A 15531-nucleotide genomic window follows, 5' to 3' on the forward strand; every position below is an offset into this window, starting at 1 on the left:
TGTAGTTTAATTCTGTAAGTATAATTGATATGCTGTACATAGACCTTGTAATCTTTGTTATTCTTTGATTAAAAATATACAAAATGTAGTACCGAAAATCATGTGTTTTTATCATAAAACATTCGATAGGAGTAATTTTCATCAAAAATTGAAAATATCTCGAAATCCTGATGTGATAGCCAAAAACGGAGTTCATATTCGTAATCAGCAGCCAAAATTGACTTAAAATATGTTTTAAAACCTTTTACCAGAAAAAATTGCCTTGACCAGTGATTTCATTGTACAACTCTCTAGTTCTTCTGCAAAGTAAATGTCTACTGTTAAATCAAAATGTGAGGTTTTTGACTCATCAGTCCAAAAGCACCTACCACCATTTTTCTGCACCTCAGTTACTTTGATTTTATCCATATTTGAGTTGCTTGGCTTTGTTTCTACGGAGGAATTGGCCGTAATTTCTGGATGGAGACAAACTTTACTAAACAGTAGATGGGTGCAGCTGGGTCCCACTGGTTACTGCCAGTTCTGATCAGATTACACCGATGGACATCTTTTGATTTCAAAGTGAAGGAAAAGTTGTGGAGTTATGAAAATCACAGGATCGATAGACATGTTAGTGATATGCAAGTGATGTAAGAAGAGGAAAGGAAATTTTCAAATCATCTCGATTTATTCAGCAATATGAGCCCCATACACAGAAATACATGAACTTGCACACTCTGGTTCTCAGAGGAATGCCCTGCCATCGTGAATACAATTACGCATGCAAATCATCAACATGCGCTGCTGGCAGCTCCCTATGCAATTTGCACAGTGATAGCAAAATGCAGAAAAGTGTAAGCTGCAACCTAACTTGAGATCAGTCAATGGCTTTTGCAATGTTAACTTTTCTTAATCCACTAAAGTAACTTTCTGAGAAGTTATCAAGAGAGTGCTAGAGAGATTAATGACATTTATTCATGCTTTCATGTCTAAGGCACAGTGAAAGATGTAAAGACAAACCGCCTAAGGCCACATCATAGATCATTGCCGTCCATTCTCTTTGTTAACATGCAAAATGAAATGCCTCTATACTGTACACCATACGAAGCGGCTCCTGACTCACATGCAGATTATTACCTGTAAATAATCTTATATTTTCCGTCTCTCCCTTTGTCAGATAAGGCCACTTCATAACTACTGGAATAGGACAGACCATTACTGGACTTCTCTCCACTTGGATACCCATTGGCAGGTGACCATGATACTAAAGCTGTTCTAGACTGAATATTCGAGACCTGAAATATAGAAATAAAACACAGATATGTCCATTATTCTTTACATGATTAAACAATTCACAGCGCTACAAATATGTTCACTATTTAGTATTTAAACTTAGAAACTTTTTCAGCCAATTTTCCTTTGAATTTATTTCTTTAATCACTTTCCGTAATTATGGTACTTTCTACAGTGCAGATTTTTTTTCTTTTACCAACACAGATTTTCAAGACATTTTTACTCAATCTGTCATAAAATTCAGCAGATAGACCCCAGCTGGCAGAATAATTGGGGCTCCAACTATTCGTAGACAATAAGCTTGACGCACATGTAACAACGAAACAGGATTTATGAAAACAGCCGATACACATATACAGGAATGCACCACCACTTTGGAAGTGAGACCCTTTTCTCAGGCCTGTGGGGATCCTTGCTAGAAGACCCCCAAAGATCAGATTTTTTTTCTTCATTTTTCAAATAAAACACATTTATTTTTACATTGCTGTGAGTGTTGCAGGGGAAATCTCTTAATAGTTTCATCTATATAAATATCTACTGATTTAACCCAGAAACATTTTTTTCAATCTATTATTTTTTAGTTACTGATTTTTTGTTCTAGCTTTTGTACATGATTATGGAGAGCGTCATCTTGCCTAAACTGCATTTACCACCATTTAGAGATAAGCTTTATAGCAGCCATGTGGACCAAACTCTTAGTGAATGGTGGATCTTGTATTATTGATATATAGATGATCATTTTATTTCTTAATATAGTTTATGTCCACAAAATGCTGGCAGTACATGCTCCCATAAAGAGAAAGTATCAGCACAACTTTGTGATGTAAAGACATGGCTGTATTGGCGCTGTAATACTGATTAAATTGATAACTTTGGTTTAGAAATCCGCTTTGTTGTTGTTCTGCAATCACTATTTGTAGTTTTCTCCTCATTAGATTTTGGTGCACAGGGTCCGGACTGTGCACAGGGCTTCTCCTCCCTCTCTGTGATTCCCTGGTCCCACTGCTGCCTCCATTCTTTGGATGACTTGCCTCCTCCTCTGATTGAAATCTCGGCAGAGACCTGTTAGTCAAAGGCCAGAGGCAGGGAATGCTGGTAAAAGAAAGCAAATTTGCCAATTTCAACTTATTAAACATCTGATCCATTCTCAAGAATGAAGGCATATCGAACTTTTTTACAGCTCGTTGCATTGGTTACCAGCTACTGCTGCAGTCGGTCAGCAGTAGCCCGTCTCTCAGGCATGGAGAAAGTGCTTACAAGCTCTTTTCTATAAAAGTTGCCATCATACAGCAATCTGGCCAGCTTCAGTCCCTCTGCACTCTTCCGAAGCCGTACAGGCAAAGCTGCCACTTGCCACCTCCAACTACTTGCAGTATCAGGGAGCTTATAGTTGGCGCGAACTGTCAATCATCAGGAGCAAGCATTAAGCCAGAAGGATGGGGACAGTGGCGCTCCTGAAGATAGAACATGGACCCATCTTTTAAGCACTATCAGGTATAGCAAAGTATGATGGTGACACTGTATAACGTCTAAGTAATTTCATGAGAAGGTTACTCGGCCAATGTATTGGACTAGTTTTTAGACACAATGCTGTATAGTTAGTCATTTTATGTGCACCCTACATCTGTACACCACATTGAGGTAAAGACACCAACGTTATGGACTAAAATGGGCATCAGTAAATGGAGGTAGTTAACTTGTATATTAATTTTTCATTTATTTTTTGGGGATATACAGCATTTTTGGAAAAAACAATATTATCGTAAAAAACTATGTTCAGAATTGATGTGGGCTTTTACCTCTGGTAAACTTAAGAAAACCATACTTTAATTTCAGGTCAAATGCTTTAAAGGGGTATTTCCATCTACAAGATCATAATCCAATATGTAATAGATCTAATAATAATGATAGCCAATACATCCAATTAGAAATGTAGTATAGTTCTTCTGGTTTGCTATGTCACGTACCGAGTGTGCAGGGCATTGCAGTAGCTTAGGTATCCATGGTTACGACCACTCATACAGTGACAGACAGATCTTAGTGGTTGTAACTATGGATGCCTAAACTACTGCAATGCCCTGCACATGGGGTAAACAACATAGCAAATCTGAAGAACTAGACACAGAAGAGGGACCCTGTGCTTTAATATATGCGCCCTTTGCAGTCCAGTTACTCACCATATTGAACAATTCTACCTGCTTTGGAGATAGATGACGACCCCTACCTCTTTGGACCCTTTGCAACTGCACAGTTTGCACCAATGGTATGTCCACCTCTGGTCTAGGTCAAATTTTTCTATAACTAATTTTTATTAAAGATTTTCAAAAATTTTAAGAGTAAAAGACCATGTAACATGCTGTTTACACAGATAATACGGAGTTCACATAGATCATACATGAACCATAGTACACAATTAATTACTTCTATGAATACACACTGAAATTAATTTGGTATTACACATAAGTTCACAATTTTAAGAGTTTTAACAAAAGACAAAAGATAGACAGTTAAATATTGCATTTGACGCAGATCACACACCCAACTGCATAACTCTTAGTAGAGAGATCCTTTTTAGACAGGATTTCAAAATCAGTAGAACTTGAGACTCTATAGGAACCATATAGAGATCTTGCCAGATGCTTAATCTGTAAATTTTGGACAAACTCACGATCAGATATCCCATAATTGGAACTTAAAAATTAAAAACTGAAGAACCTCCAATGTTTTCCTGTCAACTATATTGGCAAACCTAAATAACACATCAGTGATCCATGTAAGAATCACTGATGCTTCTAGACTACAAGCCAACAGAGGCTGATATATGAATGAAATCATAAGGGAAGGCGGAGAAAAAAAGAGCATATTGACTCCTGCAGGATAGTCAAATACTTCTGGTAAACTGCATGGGGTCCAGTAGTGCAAACTGAATCTTAACTGTGGTCTCGCACCACAGTAGAGAATTCGGGTGGACAGGAGCCAGCCACAATTTCTCGATTTTTGTCCTCTTATTGTAGGCCCATAAAGAGGCCCAAGAAGGAATCCTCCTCAGGTGTGCAGCCCAGAAGTATTTTGTGACATCTGACACAGATAGGCGCGCCCCCCCCCCCATGCATTCCACTAGAGACTAGTATTTGTTTAGGTATTCTACGTCTCCCCTATTGTCCCATATAAATCTCATTATGCATGCTTTGAGAGCCTAAATTCCCCCAATGGAACCATAACTGGAAGGGTCTCAAAATAATATGGCATTTTAGGAACAAGGGTCATTTTCAGCGTAGATATACGACTGAGGAACGAATTTGAAAGACTGGACCATTTAACCAATAGCCTTTTCAGATCACTAAAAAGGGCATGGAAGTTGTGGGAAAAATGGTTTTGTAAGCGGAACTCAGGTTAACCCACAAATATTTTATAGCATCCGTCTTCCTGACAAATCCTCATGGGGAATGTTCAATGGCAACGCTACTGTTGGTCTGTGTCTATATTCTAGTGCGCCTTGTAGTTTATAGTACTTTTATATCGAAAAGGCAGTTTGTATTAAAGTCGTCAAAGTTTTTTGCATGCTGAAAAATAGTAAATGCATTTGTCTGTTCGGATACAAACCAGCCTTTGGTTTCAAGTCTTAACTCCTGCATAGAGGTCATATTAGAATATAGTGCACAAAGCATACAGCATGCAATGGCAAAACACATGGTTAAAATTCACATGAAATAGAAAAGCCACGTCATGCTGAAGCAAATATATTATCCTACATGTTTGGCGAAGTGCAATAGGAAAACATGGAAGGTAAAATAACCCCCATGAACATCAATCTGCTCCACACTGGAGAGGAGGTGCGCACTTTATAAGTCATCTTAGGTCCATTAATAAAGTGATTATAGAGGCATGAATTATTTATATAGAGAAAATACAGATGATGTCTAATAAGAGAAGCAGTAAACACAGAGCGGCTTCTCAATAGGAAAGACGAAAGTAAACAAAGGATTGCGGAAAGATTTAATTGGTTTGACGTCTTGTTTACGTACAAAGCAAAACTCAACATATCTCCCCAATTATGTCCCATTTACTTTTACAATCCGCTTAGCCCACTGCAGTTAAAAATATCTCTGGTTAATGAGACTCTAAAAGTTCATAAGAGAATAAAAAAACACAAACAAAAAAGTGTCATTACACTATGCAAAATCATAGCTTGACCGGGTGAACCCGTCTTACAGTTTATAGAGAACGTCCTTAAAAAAATTTAACACATTGAGCAAATATGGTACATTGTCTCACTTTCAGTTTCCCTTAAAGTGGTCTTCTAAGCTTAAAAATGTGTGAATTTCTCGTATGTATGAGTAATAAGTAAATCAATACTCATCTGTTACATCCCCTGCCGCTCCTGTTCTGCCCCGCTATGTGATCTCCCGCTTGTCCCTGTTTGCATTGCAGTGGGTATGACATGTACTCATGATCGAAGAAGCCACTCGCTGGTCATTTCAGCAGAATCCTTATGTACAGCTACATGTTGGTGTGGACCATCACTGCCAAAGCTGAAACTTTGAGAGGCCAATAGGACAGTGGTGCTCAAGCAGTGGGCAATTTAAGTTGTTTTCCTTATTTATTTTGAGCTATTAATTTGCAGCGTTTTATAGACATCACTGTCCCCATTGAACCTCACAATCTAAACTCCCTATCAGTAAGTCTTTGGAGCATGAGAGGAAAATGGAGAACCAGAGGAAACCCACATAAATAGTGCGAGATCATACAGACTCCTTGCAGATGTGGTTCCTGGTGGGATTTGAACCCAGGACCCCAGCACTGCAGTGCTAACCACTGAGCCACCATGCAAGGAACCTGCCATGTGGTACATGCAGAGCGATCTGTGGACAGCATGGATGGACAAGGAGAAGTAGAGGAGAATTATATATAGGTCTGTTGCAAAAGTTTCAGTGTAACTTTAATATATTCCTTAAGATCCCTGGTGTTTATATGCATAGGAGTCCAGTGGGCAGTCTACTCCGTCAGTGACAGATCTCTGTATACACAATCATACAGAGAAGACTGCCAGTCACTGATTAACACTGCCCATTCAACTCATATGAATACTGAAACTTTTCCCATAAAAATGCATATTAATCTAAACTCCCCCACCCCCCTCCTCCTCTATATCATTCTGCCAAGATCAGATTCTGTTTTCACATGACAGGACTACCACCCCGGTACGCCTTGTTACACCATCACTGCACTCACATTAGTCAAGAGGGTGAGGAGAGGATGATGGAGACGAGAAGCCGACACCACAGCAGTAAAGACTGATCTTCTGTAGTAACAGAATAATTGTCCACAACCAATAGAAATGCAATGCATAACTCAGATAGTTATAGAAAGCAGGCATCTATGAATACTGAAACAATGGATAAGTGCAATACCACTAAATATGCTCCAAAGGCCCTGTTCAGATCATGATACGAGCTTCCGCTTGCTTTATATGCTTAGAAAAGCCATCACAGTACACCTCCAATTGAAGCCACTTTGTGGCATTCATCATCTAAAACCTCCCATTTCAAAAAACATGAACAGAGTTTTGTGTCCTCCTGGTGTATATAGTATGGTAGGTCAGTCCACTATGCAATTCCATACTTTATGGTATGCTGAAGTAGGTATTAGTTCAATGGATGCCAAAAGAACACTCTCGGCTTCACTGGAGTTATTGGAACAGTATGGACAGTTAATATATATACACAGAAAGACCTTACTCAAGTGCGCACGCTACAGTGAAGGCCTAACATGATGTGAAATCCGCCTACCAAAGCCAACAGTATATACATAGACGCAATGCAAAACGGAGACTTCGGAATACTGGGTAGAAGAGAAATGTTGGATAGAACCAACATTGTGCACCAGCAGCAGTCTATGGGACATTACTGTATCCATAAGGCAGCACATAGATGTAATATATGCACTATAATTGCAAAATATTGGAAACATTTCATAATCATTGAATTCGGGTTTTGGAATTTAGTCTTTCTGCCACAGGTATGTAAAATCCAGGCCCATCGCCATGCAGTCTGTCTTTACTAACATTTGTGAAAGATGCGATCATTCTAAAGAGCTCACTGAATAACAGCGGGGTCATGTAACAGGATGTCACTGTTGTAATAAGTACTGTCAAGAGATATCTTCCTTCCAAAATATTCAATGGTGAAACAGGAATGTTATTATTGAAGGTGGAAGCCTGTAGGAACCACAGCAACTCAGCCATGATGTGTAGAACATGTAAAGACAGAGTCAGGTCACAGGCATAAAAGTGGCCAATGTCGTGTTTTGGAAGCTTCATGGAATTGGCGTGCAATGCCAAGCCGCAGCATGCAGGCCTTACATCAAACACATTGCGAAAGTCTGGATACCGTAGTGTAAAGCACACTGTTAAAGGACCCGAGCAGCGGAAACGTGATTAGTGGAGTGACGAATCACACTTCTCTATCTGACAGTCGGATTGAAAATCTGGGTTTGGCGAATGGCAGGAGAATGTTACCTGCCGGACTGCATTGGGCCAACTGTAAAGTTCAGTGGAGATGGGGTAATGCTGGGGGTTGTTTTTCAGAAGTTGACCTAGGCCTCTTCGTTCCAGTGAAGGGAAATCTTAAGCTTCTGAAGATAAAACACATTTTGGACAACTGTATCATCCAGCTGTGTGGAAACAGTTTAGAAAAGACCCTTTTGGGTTCCAGCATTTATTGCGCCCCAGAGTGTACAACTTGATCACACAGAGCCCTGACATCAACCTCATTGCACACCTCTGGGGTAAACTAGAATAGATATTGCAAGCTAGGACCTTTCATCCATCATTAATGTCCAACCTCATAAAAGATCTCCTGCATAAATGGTCAAAAAACAGATACACTTTAAAGTCTAGTAGAAAACCTTCCCACTGCAAAGGAAGGACCAATTCCATATTAATGCCTGGGATGGGATGGCATAAGGGTTCCGGTAGTTATTTTTAGATAATATTCAAAGGGAACCCGTCACCAGGTTTTTCCCTTATAAAGTAGGGCAGCACCTGTAGGCCCTAATACACAGCATTCTAGAATGCTGTATATATGTCCCCAATGCGCTGTGCACAACACAAAAAAGGCCTTTTATTATACTCACCTATGAGGCGGTCAGGTCCGATGGGTGCTTCTGGTCTTGATAAGACGCCTCCTCTCTTCCTGCTTTCAAGGTCTTCCTTGTTGCTTCCCGCAGATAACACGTCCTGCATCATCCACACAGTGTTCTCCATCGGGCTCCTATGCAGCGTATGTCTCTCTGCCCTGCTGAGGGTAGAGCAAACTATTGTAGTGCGATGTGCCGGTGCTCTATGCCCACTCCCCGCTCATGCGCATCACAGTACTCTGCTCTGCCCTCGGTAGGGCAGGGAGAAGTCAGCTTGCACAGGAGGATAGTAAGAAGAAAGAAAGAAGAGAGGAGGCGCCAGATCAAAACTATCCTATCGGACCGACTAAACCACGGCATAGACGAGTTTAATAAAATGGTTTTTTTAAGTTACGCACAGTGCATTGGGGACTTATATACAGCATTCCAAGTGATGGTCCTACTTTATATGGGAAAAACCTGGTCACAGGCTCCCTTACATACTTTTTGCTTTCTTTGCCTTTTTTCAGAGAATATGAATGATGGCATCAAAACTTTTTCTCCACTCATGGTTAGTGGTTGGGTGAAGCCATTTATTGCCAAACTACTGTGTTTTCTCTTTTTAAATCATAATGACAACCCAAAATATCCAAAAGACCCTGATCAAAAGTTCACATACCCTGGTGATTTTGGCCTGATAACATGCACAGAAGTTGACACAAATGGGTTTGAATGGCTACTAAAGGTAACATCCTCACCTGTGACAAATGCCAGGAAACTTGTTCGGGATGCAAAGAAAAACCCACAAATAACATCAGCTGAAATACTGGACACTGAAAACTAGCGGTGTGGCTGTTTCAAGATGCACAATAAGGAGGCACTTGAAGAAAAATGGACTGCATTGTTGAGTCGTCTGCTTGTGTTCCCCGCATGCCTGTACACTTACCTGCCCGATCTGAATGCCTTGTCTGAACCCCTGATGGTACAATAAAGGTCAATTGTCGCACAGCAATCCGGTGAGTGCTGCATTATTGCTTCTGCTTTTCTTCATTGAGCATACATATGTTTTTTCATGCCAAGCACCGCATACCGGCTGCTGATAACCGACAAACGTCAGTGAATTAGGATCTTATCTGGATATGAACACTGATCACCTTGGTGCCGTTCATTTGCCATTGCTTTTTGTACATTTTTATATACATGCACTCTGAAGTTCTACAATATATACATAACTGTTTGCACACCTACCATTAACTTCTCAACTCCTGATAATATCTCTTGATTCTTCTTTATTTCGGGTTCATATTCTGGAATAGAAACATGGAAGAGAACAATTAACAGAAGTCATCACAAACACAAACCTATGCATATCATACATTGCAGTATAGAAAGTGTTGATATTAAAAGTAGCCCAACATTGCATATCAATAGCAAATGTTGACTACATAACCAAAATCTGGGCAAATGTCGATTTCCTCATAGATGGTAAGCTTCGAGCAGGTCCCTCACTCCTCTTGGTATCGGTTGTATTAGGTGCTTCTCTGTAATGTCTGTCTACACAAGCATCCTCTGTAACGTAAAAGTGCTGCGGAATACGTTGGTACCATAGAAATAAATATTATTTTAAAAGCACCATTAATAAATATGTTGCACTGTCCAATAATCCCGATGGAATTTTATACTGTAAAAACATATAAAAGCCAATACAATCATAGTGCTAAGGTCGGTGTTTGTAACAAGGGTGCATTTGTTTGAATGATGATTTAAATGAACTTAAAAGCTTTCATACATGATATTCTTTACAGAAATAATATTAGCGGATATCTGTACTACACTGCCTGACCCATAACTGGAACAGAGTATTTATTCTGCCTTTTGTAGAAGAAGTTAAGGGCAATTCTGTGACATCTGACACCAAGAAAAACGTAGCTCGCAATGTGAAGGGTATGTGCACACAGAGCATTTTTAGGAGCAGGGCCACAAAAAAAAAAAAAAAAAAAAAAGAAAAATCAATCAAAATGCGCTTTAAGGGCTCCAATTCTTGTTCATTTCTATTGACTTGCTGTTCTTATGTTCAGCATCTGGGGATTTTAATTTGGCGTCAAGATTTCAAAACTGCCAAGTGTTTAAAAGCAGCAGCCGGTGAATTCTTCAGGCATTTTCCACTAGAAAAGCTGCACCATACTGAATAGAAAGACTGCATGAAACCACGTCTGGGCACTTTATTTTTGCTTGTTTCTGTGTTTTTGAGAAATTTTCACTAGCGTTTAATTCATTGCTTATTGAAGTTTAAACAACGTTAGCAAAATTGCCCACAAAGAACACTGCTAACACCACTAACAAAGCATTTACAGAAAAAAAAATTCAGGAAACGTTCATAAAATGCAGCAAAAATACCTAGAAAACGTTATGTAGAAGGACAGCTTCCTGAAGTGGATTCTGCTTGAAAAATCTGTGGCTTTTGCTTGCTTCAAAAAGGAAAACTGCGTGACCATGGCCTTAACCTTGCAGTCAAAATAAAAGAAAGCACATAAAACCCTGACAGCACTCAATTATAAACTCCTGAACATTGAAATCGCAAAACCAAGACGGCAGACACATGATATTAAGACAATCATGATTGATAGACATTTTAATGATATGCAAATGATACATTTGCAAGTAAAAAAAAAAATTGAAAAAAACTTGCAAAAATCTTCAGCAGCAAGTGCATTCAACACACAAATTCAGTGTGTGTGTGTTTTTGTCCTGCGACGTCCTGTGTGTGTGTGGGGAGGTCCTGTGATGTCCTGTGTGTGTCGGGAGGTCCTGTGATGTCCTGTGTGTGTCGGGAGGTCCTGTGATGTCCTGTGTGTGTCGGGAGGTCCTGTGATGTCCTGTGTGTGTCGGGAGGTCCTGTGATGTCCTGTGTGTGTCGGGAGGTCCTGTGACGTCCTGTGTGTGTGTGGGGAGGTCCTGTGATGTCCTGTGTGTGTGTGGGGAGGTCCTGTGATGTCCTGTGTGTGTGTGGGGAGGTCCTGTGATGTCCTGTGTGTGTGGGGAGGTCCTGTGATGTCCTGTGTGTGTGGGGGGAGGTCCTGTGATGTCCTGTGTGTGTGTGGGGAGGTCCTGTGATGTCCTGTGTGTGTGGGGAGGTTCTGTGATGTCCTGTGTGTGTGGGGAGGTCCTGTGATGTCCTGTGTGTGTCGGGAGGTCCTGTGATGTCCTGTGTGTGTCGGGAGGTCCTGTGACGTCCTGTGTGTGTCGGGAGGTCCTGTGACGTCCTATGTGTGTGCGGGGAGGTCCTGTGACGTCCTGTGTGTGTGCGGGGAGGTCCTGTAACGTCCTGTGTGTGTGTGGGGGGTCCTGTGATGTCCTGTGTGTGTGTGGGGAGGTCCTGTGATGTCCTGTGTGTGTAGGGAGGTCCTGTGATGTCCTGTGTGTGGGGAGGTCCTGTGATGTCCTGTGTGTGTGGGGAGGTTCTGTGATGTCCTGTGTGTGTGGGGAGGTCCTGTGATGTCCTGTGTTTGTCGGGAGGTCCTGTGATGTCCTGTGTGTGTGGGGAGGGGAGGTCCTGTGACGTCCTGTGTGTGTGGGGAGGTCCTGTGACGTCCTGTGTGTGTGGGGAGGTCCTGTGACGTCCTGTGTGTGTGGGGAGGTCCTGTGACGTCCTGTGTGTGTGAGGAGGTCCTGTGACGTCCCGTGTGTGTGCGGGGAGGTCCTGTGAGGGTATCATACTGTGTGTAAGGAGCTAATTATGCAAAATGTCTCTTCAGAGAGGAAGAGGACTAGAACTCTAGTGCCACCTATTGGAAGTAGCAATCCTAAAAGTCAATGTCGACCCTTTAACGAGCCTTGTTACATGACTTAGGATAAAAGTCAAGCCAGAATCTCAATTTGCAGACGCTGTGTTTCGACATTGACTTTTAGGAATGCTACTTCCAATAGGTGGCACTAGAGTTCTAGTCCTCTTCCTCTCTGAAGAGACAATTTGCATAATTAGCATATTTCCCAGAAGGGCATTGCGGCTTTAAGTCTCCTCATCTCGACATGCTTAGCATGTCATTCTCCACAAGGAGAAATGATACTTCTTGGATGTAAGGAGAAAATTAAGTGGGTCATCATACTGCGTGTTGGGATGTGCTGTGTAGGTCATTATAATGTGTGGGAGGGGGAATCACACTGTTCGTGGAGCTAACTGTGGGGGTCATTATAGTGTATGTTTGGGCATCATACTGTTTGAAGGATGTGGGAGCCATTATAATGTACAGGGCAGTGTTCCTTAAATCCAGTCCTCAAGAGCCACCAACAGGTCAAGTTTTCAGCATTTCCTCAGTATGACCCACCTGGGCAATACTAAGAAAATCCTGAAAACATGATCTGTTGGTGGCTCTTGTGGACTGGACTTGGGTAACACTGGTGTAAGGGATGGATAGGGGAGGAATCATACTGTGTGAGGAGATCACACTGTGGAGGAATCAGACTGTGGGTGGGTCATTGTGAAGGTATCATACGGTGTTGAGGGTCCTGGATTTCTTATAATTGCGTGGCTGAATTGTAGGTACATCATACTGTGGGGCGGTGGACTGTGACGTGTCCATCTTTCCTCATAGACTTGCACTGAGCCCGCACCGCGTAGACAAGTCAACACGTGACCGCATGTATGCAAATCACATTCTTATGGTGGTGCTCCTGCAGCTGGCACCGGAGAATCGTTACAGTGCGCAGTGGCTGAAATAATACATATATTTAGATGTCTTCCTAATTGCACATGCAGATGGAAACGCCAACAAGTGGCCCATGGCAACTAACCCTAATTTGGAAAATTGATCAATATAAAGAGGTAGAAAACTGTGTGAATGTATAAAGAATTAAACTCTGCATTAATCCACATTAGGGACAAATAAAGCTCTCTCAGAAACTTGGAACAAAGAATGGTCATTGGTACTAGGGAAACTGGGCCTGTTATTTAAAAACTATCAATTTTTGTTGTTTTTATGTGCAATGGTGCTGAGCGTATACAGAGAATGGCATGGTATAGAAAAATCACCCGCCAAACTGCAATGCTGGGCACAAAAAACTGTCACGAGGAGGATGTCAGATGGTACACGGTGACGGGCAAGCAGACTGCAGCTGAATACAAGGCTGGTGCACCTCATGTCTGAACGCACAACTGATAGCGCCTTACTATGGATGGGCAGTAGAAGCAGACAATGCCATTACTAAGGCTACTTTCACACATCCGGTGTGTGGGGTCCGGCGGCGTGCGGCGAAAAGCCGGGCCGCCGGATCCGGCCTGCAGCAGTGACACCGGATGTGTATGCGGCGTCTGATACGGCTCGGACAGGATTTAAAGGAGCCGCAGGAGGAACATATACACCGGTGGATGAGAGAGGCAGCCGCTGAGACAGCTGCTGAAAGGGAGGGGAGGGGAGAGGAGGGGGGGGTGGAGAGAGAGACATGTGGGGTTAACACTCAGTGTCCAGGCGAGAGAATCTCTCTCTCTTGCCGGGCACTTGTGGGGTTAACCCCCACAGAGAGATCTCTCTCTCTCACCCAGACACTGAGTGTTAACCCCACAAGTGCCCGGCGAGAGAGATCTCTCACAAGTGTCCGGGCGAGAGAGAGAGATCTCTCTCTCGCCGGGCACTCGTGGGGTTAACATTCACAGAGTCCGGGTATGCGCTGTGGAAAAAGCCGGTCCGGCGCTGACAAAAAACGTTGCAGAGAACGTTTTTTGCAGATGCCGAACGGCTAATTTTTGCCGTGTCCGGCAACAACCGGACACGACGCATAACCATCCGGCACGATGCGGCGACCATGAAAGTTTATGGGACAAAACCGGATCCGGTTATTAAAAATTTTGCCGCATCGTGCCGGATTACAAAAGCCGGATGTGTGAAAGAGGCCTAAGCGAAACAGAAAGGCACGGCTGCAGTAGGTAAAAGTGTGCAAAAATGTGATGACCGAAAGGTGGACATTACCTACTCTGATTTCTGTTGCACCAATATCAGAAATTGGCACAAAGAGTACAAATCGATGAAACCCTTCATTTCATGCGTTAACTATTTCAACTGATGAGGTACAGTATGGTTGTGGGGAAGGTTCCCTTAGCATGCCCTTGGTCTTTTGATACCTTTGGATGAACGTTTGGACAGTATGGCTTACCAAAGCATTGCAGACAAAAAAAGAATTACTCCTTTATGGAAGCGGTTCACCCTTTGGCAGAAGAAGGCTTCAAGCAGAATAATGCAATTTGCCACAGGTTTCATAGAGTCATCGATTGATTCAGGACTATGACATCACGCTTTTATTCCTTCCTTGGCCTCAACAATCCCCAGATCTTAATCTTAAACCGTAGAATGTTCCGGGCAGGTCCAGGTAATTTGCAAGAACTGTCAGAAACTGACCTCTCAATAAGGGCCATTATTCCTGAAGAATAATTTCATCACCTAGTAGAAGCTGGGCCATGGCTGATTCCAATGCCATGATGTAGGGCACAGGAGTTACAATGCACTTACAGGGAATTTCTAAAACATTGACCATTCAGGGTGTATCTCATTATTATATTTCCCAAACCATAAAAAAATGAATTTAAAAAAAAATATATTTCTGGTGCCAACATGGGGGAGGTCTCCTTGATGAAACTGGCCCTCACCATTGTGCTAGTCTTTTCATACAAATCAGAATTCTTGTCATTTGGTTATTTCTTCAATCGTAATATGCTGCAAAATACATTAGTCTTATTTAAGGGGAATCTGTCACCAAATATTTACCACCCAAACTGAGAGCAGCATGATGTAGAGACAAAGACCCCGACCAAAAAAAGCCATGTTTAAGCAGAAGAGGAACCACCAGAGTCCGGTAAGAACTTTTTAGACAATACCATAGGTAATAAGGTAATGTACAACTATCTGACAAAGCTCAGCATCACCCATCATCACCAATGAAGCAGTATAGGGGACGTAACAGAATTTATATGGTTTCTATAAGATGTTGTAGGTAGGGGATCAAATCAAATGACCTGACAGCACTTAATTCATATCTAAGATGATAGTATAATGGATCACATACAATTTCTACAATGAGAAAAGAAAAGATAAAAAACATTTCAGGCAACTTGCAATGTTTTAGTATAGAATACAGAATGCGGTGGAAGTTTAC

At 41.9% G+C, this 15531-nt stretch overlaps 1 protein-coding gene across 2 annotated transcripts in view; it reads right to left on the reverse strand.

The window, feature by feature from the left end:
- FNDC3B (fibronectin type III domain containing 3B) overlaps positions 1–15531 on the reverse strand; it is a 474468-nt gene that overhangs the window by 168588 nt on the left and 290349 nt on the right. For both annotated transcript variants that reach the window (XM_073578841.1, XM_073578842.1), the window contains 2 exons: positions 9637–9695; positions 1117–1274 (listed from right to left, as the gene is read on the reverse strand). In XM_073578841.1, coding sequence (XP_073434942.1) covers positions 1117–1274; positions 9637–9695 — 217 coding nt within the window. The remainder of the gene's footprint in view (positions 1–1116; positions 1275–9636; positions 9696–15531) is intronic.

Source organism: Dendrobates tinctorius, unplaced genomic scaffold, assembly GCF_039654945.1.
Source record: "Dendrobates tinctorius isolate UK_male_01 unplaced genomic scaffold, ASM3965494v1 ptg000060l, whole genome shotgun sequence".
Taxonomy (NCBI): Eukaryota; Metazoa; Chordata; class Amphibia; order Anura; family Dendrobatidae; genus Dendrobates; species Dendrobates tinctorius.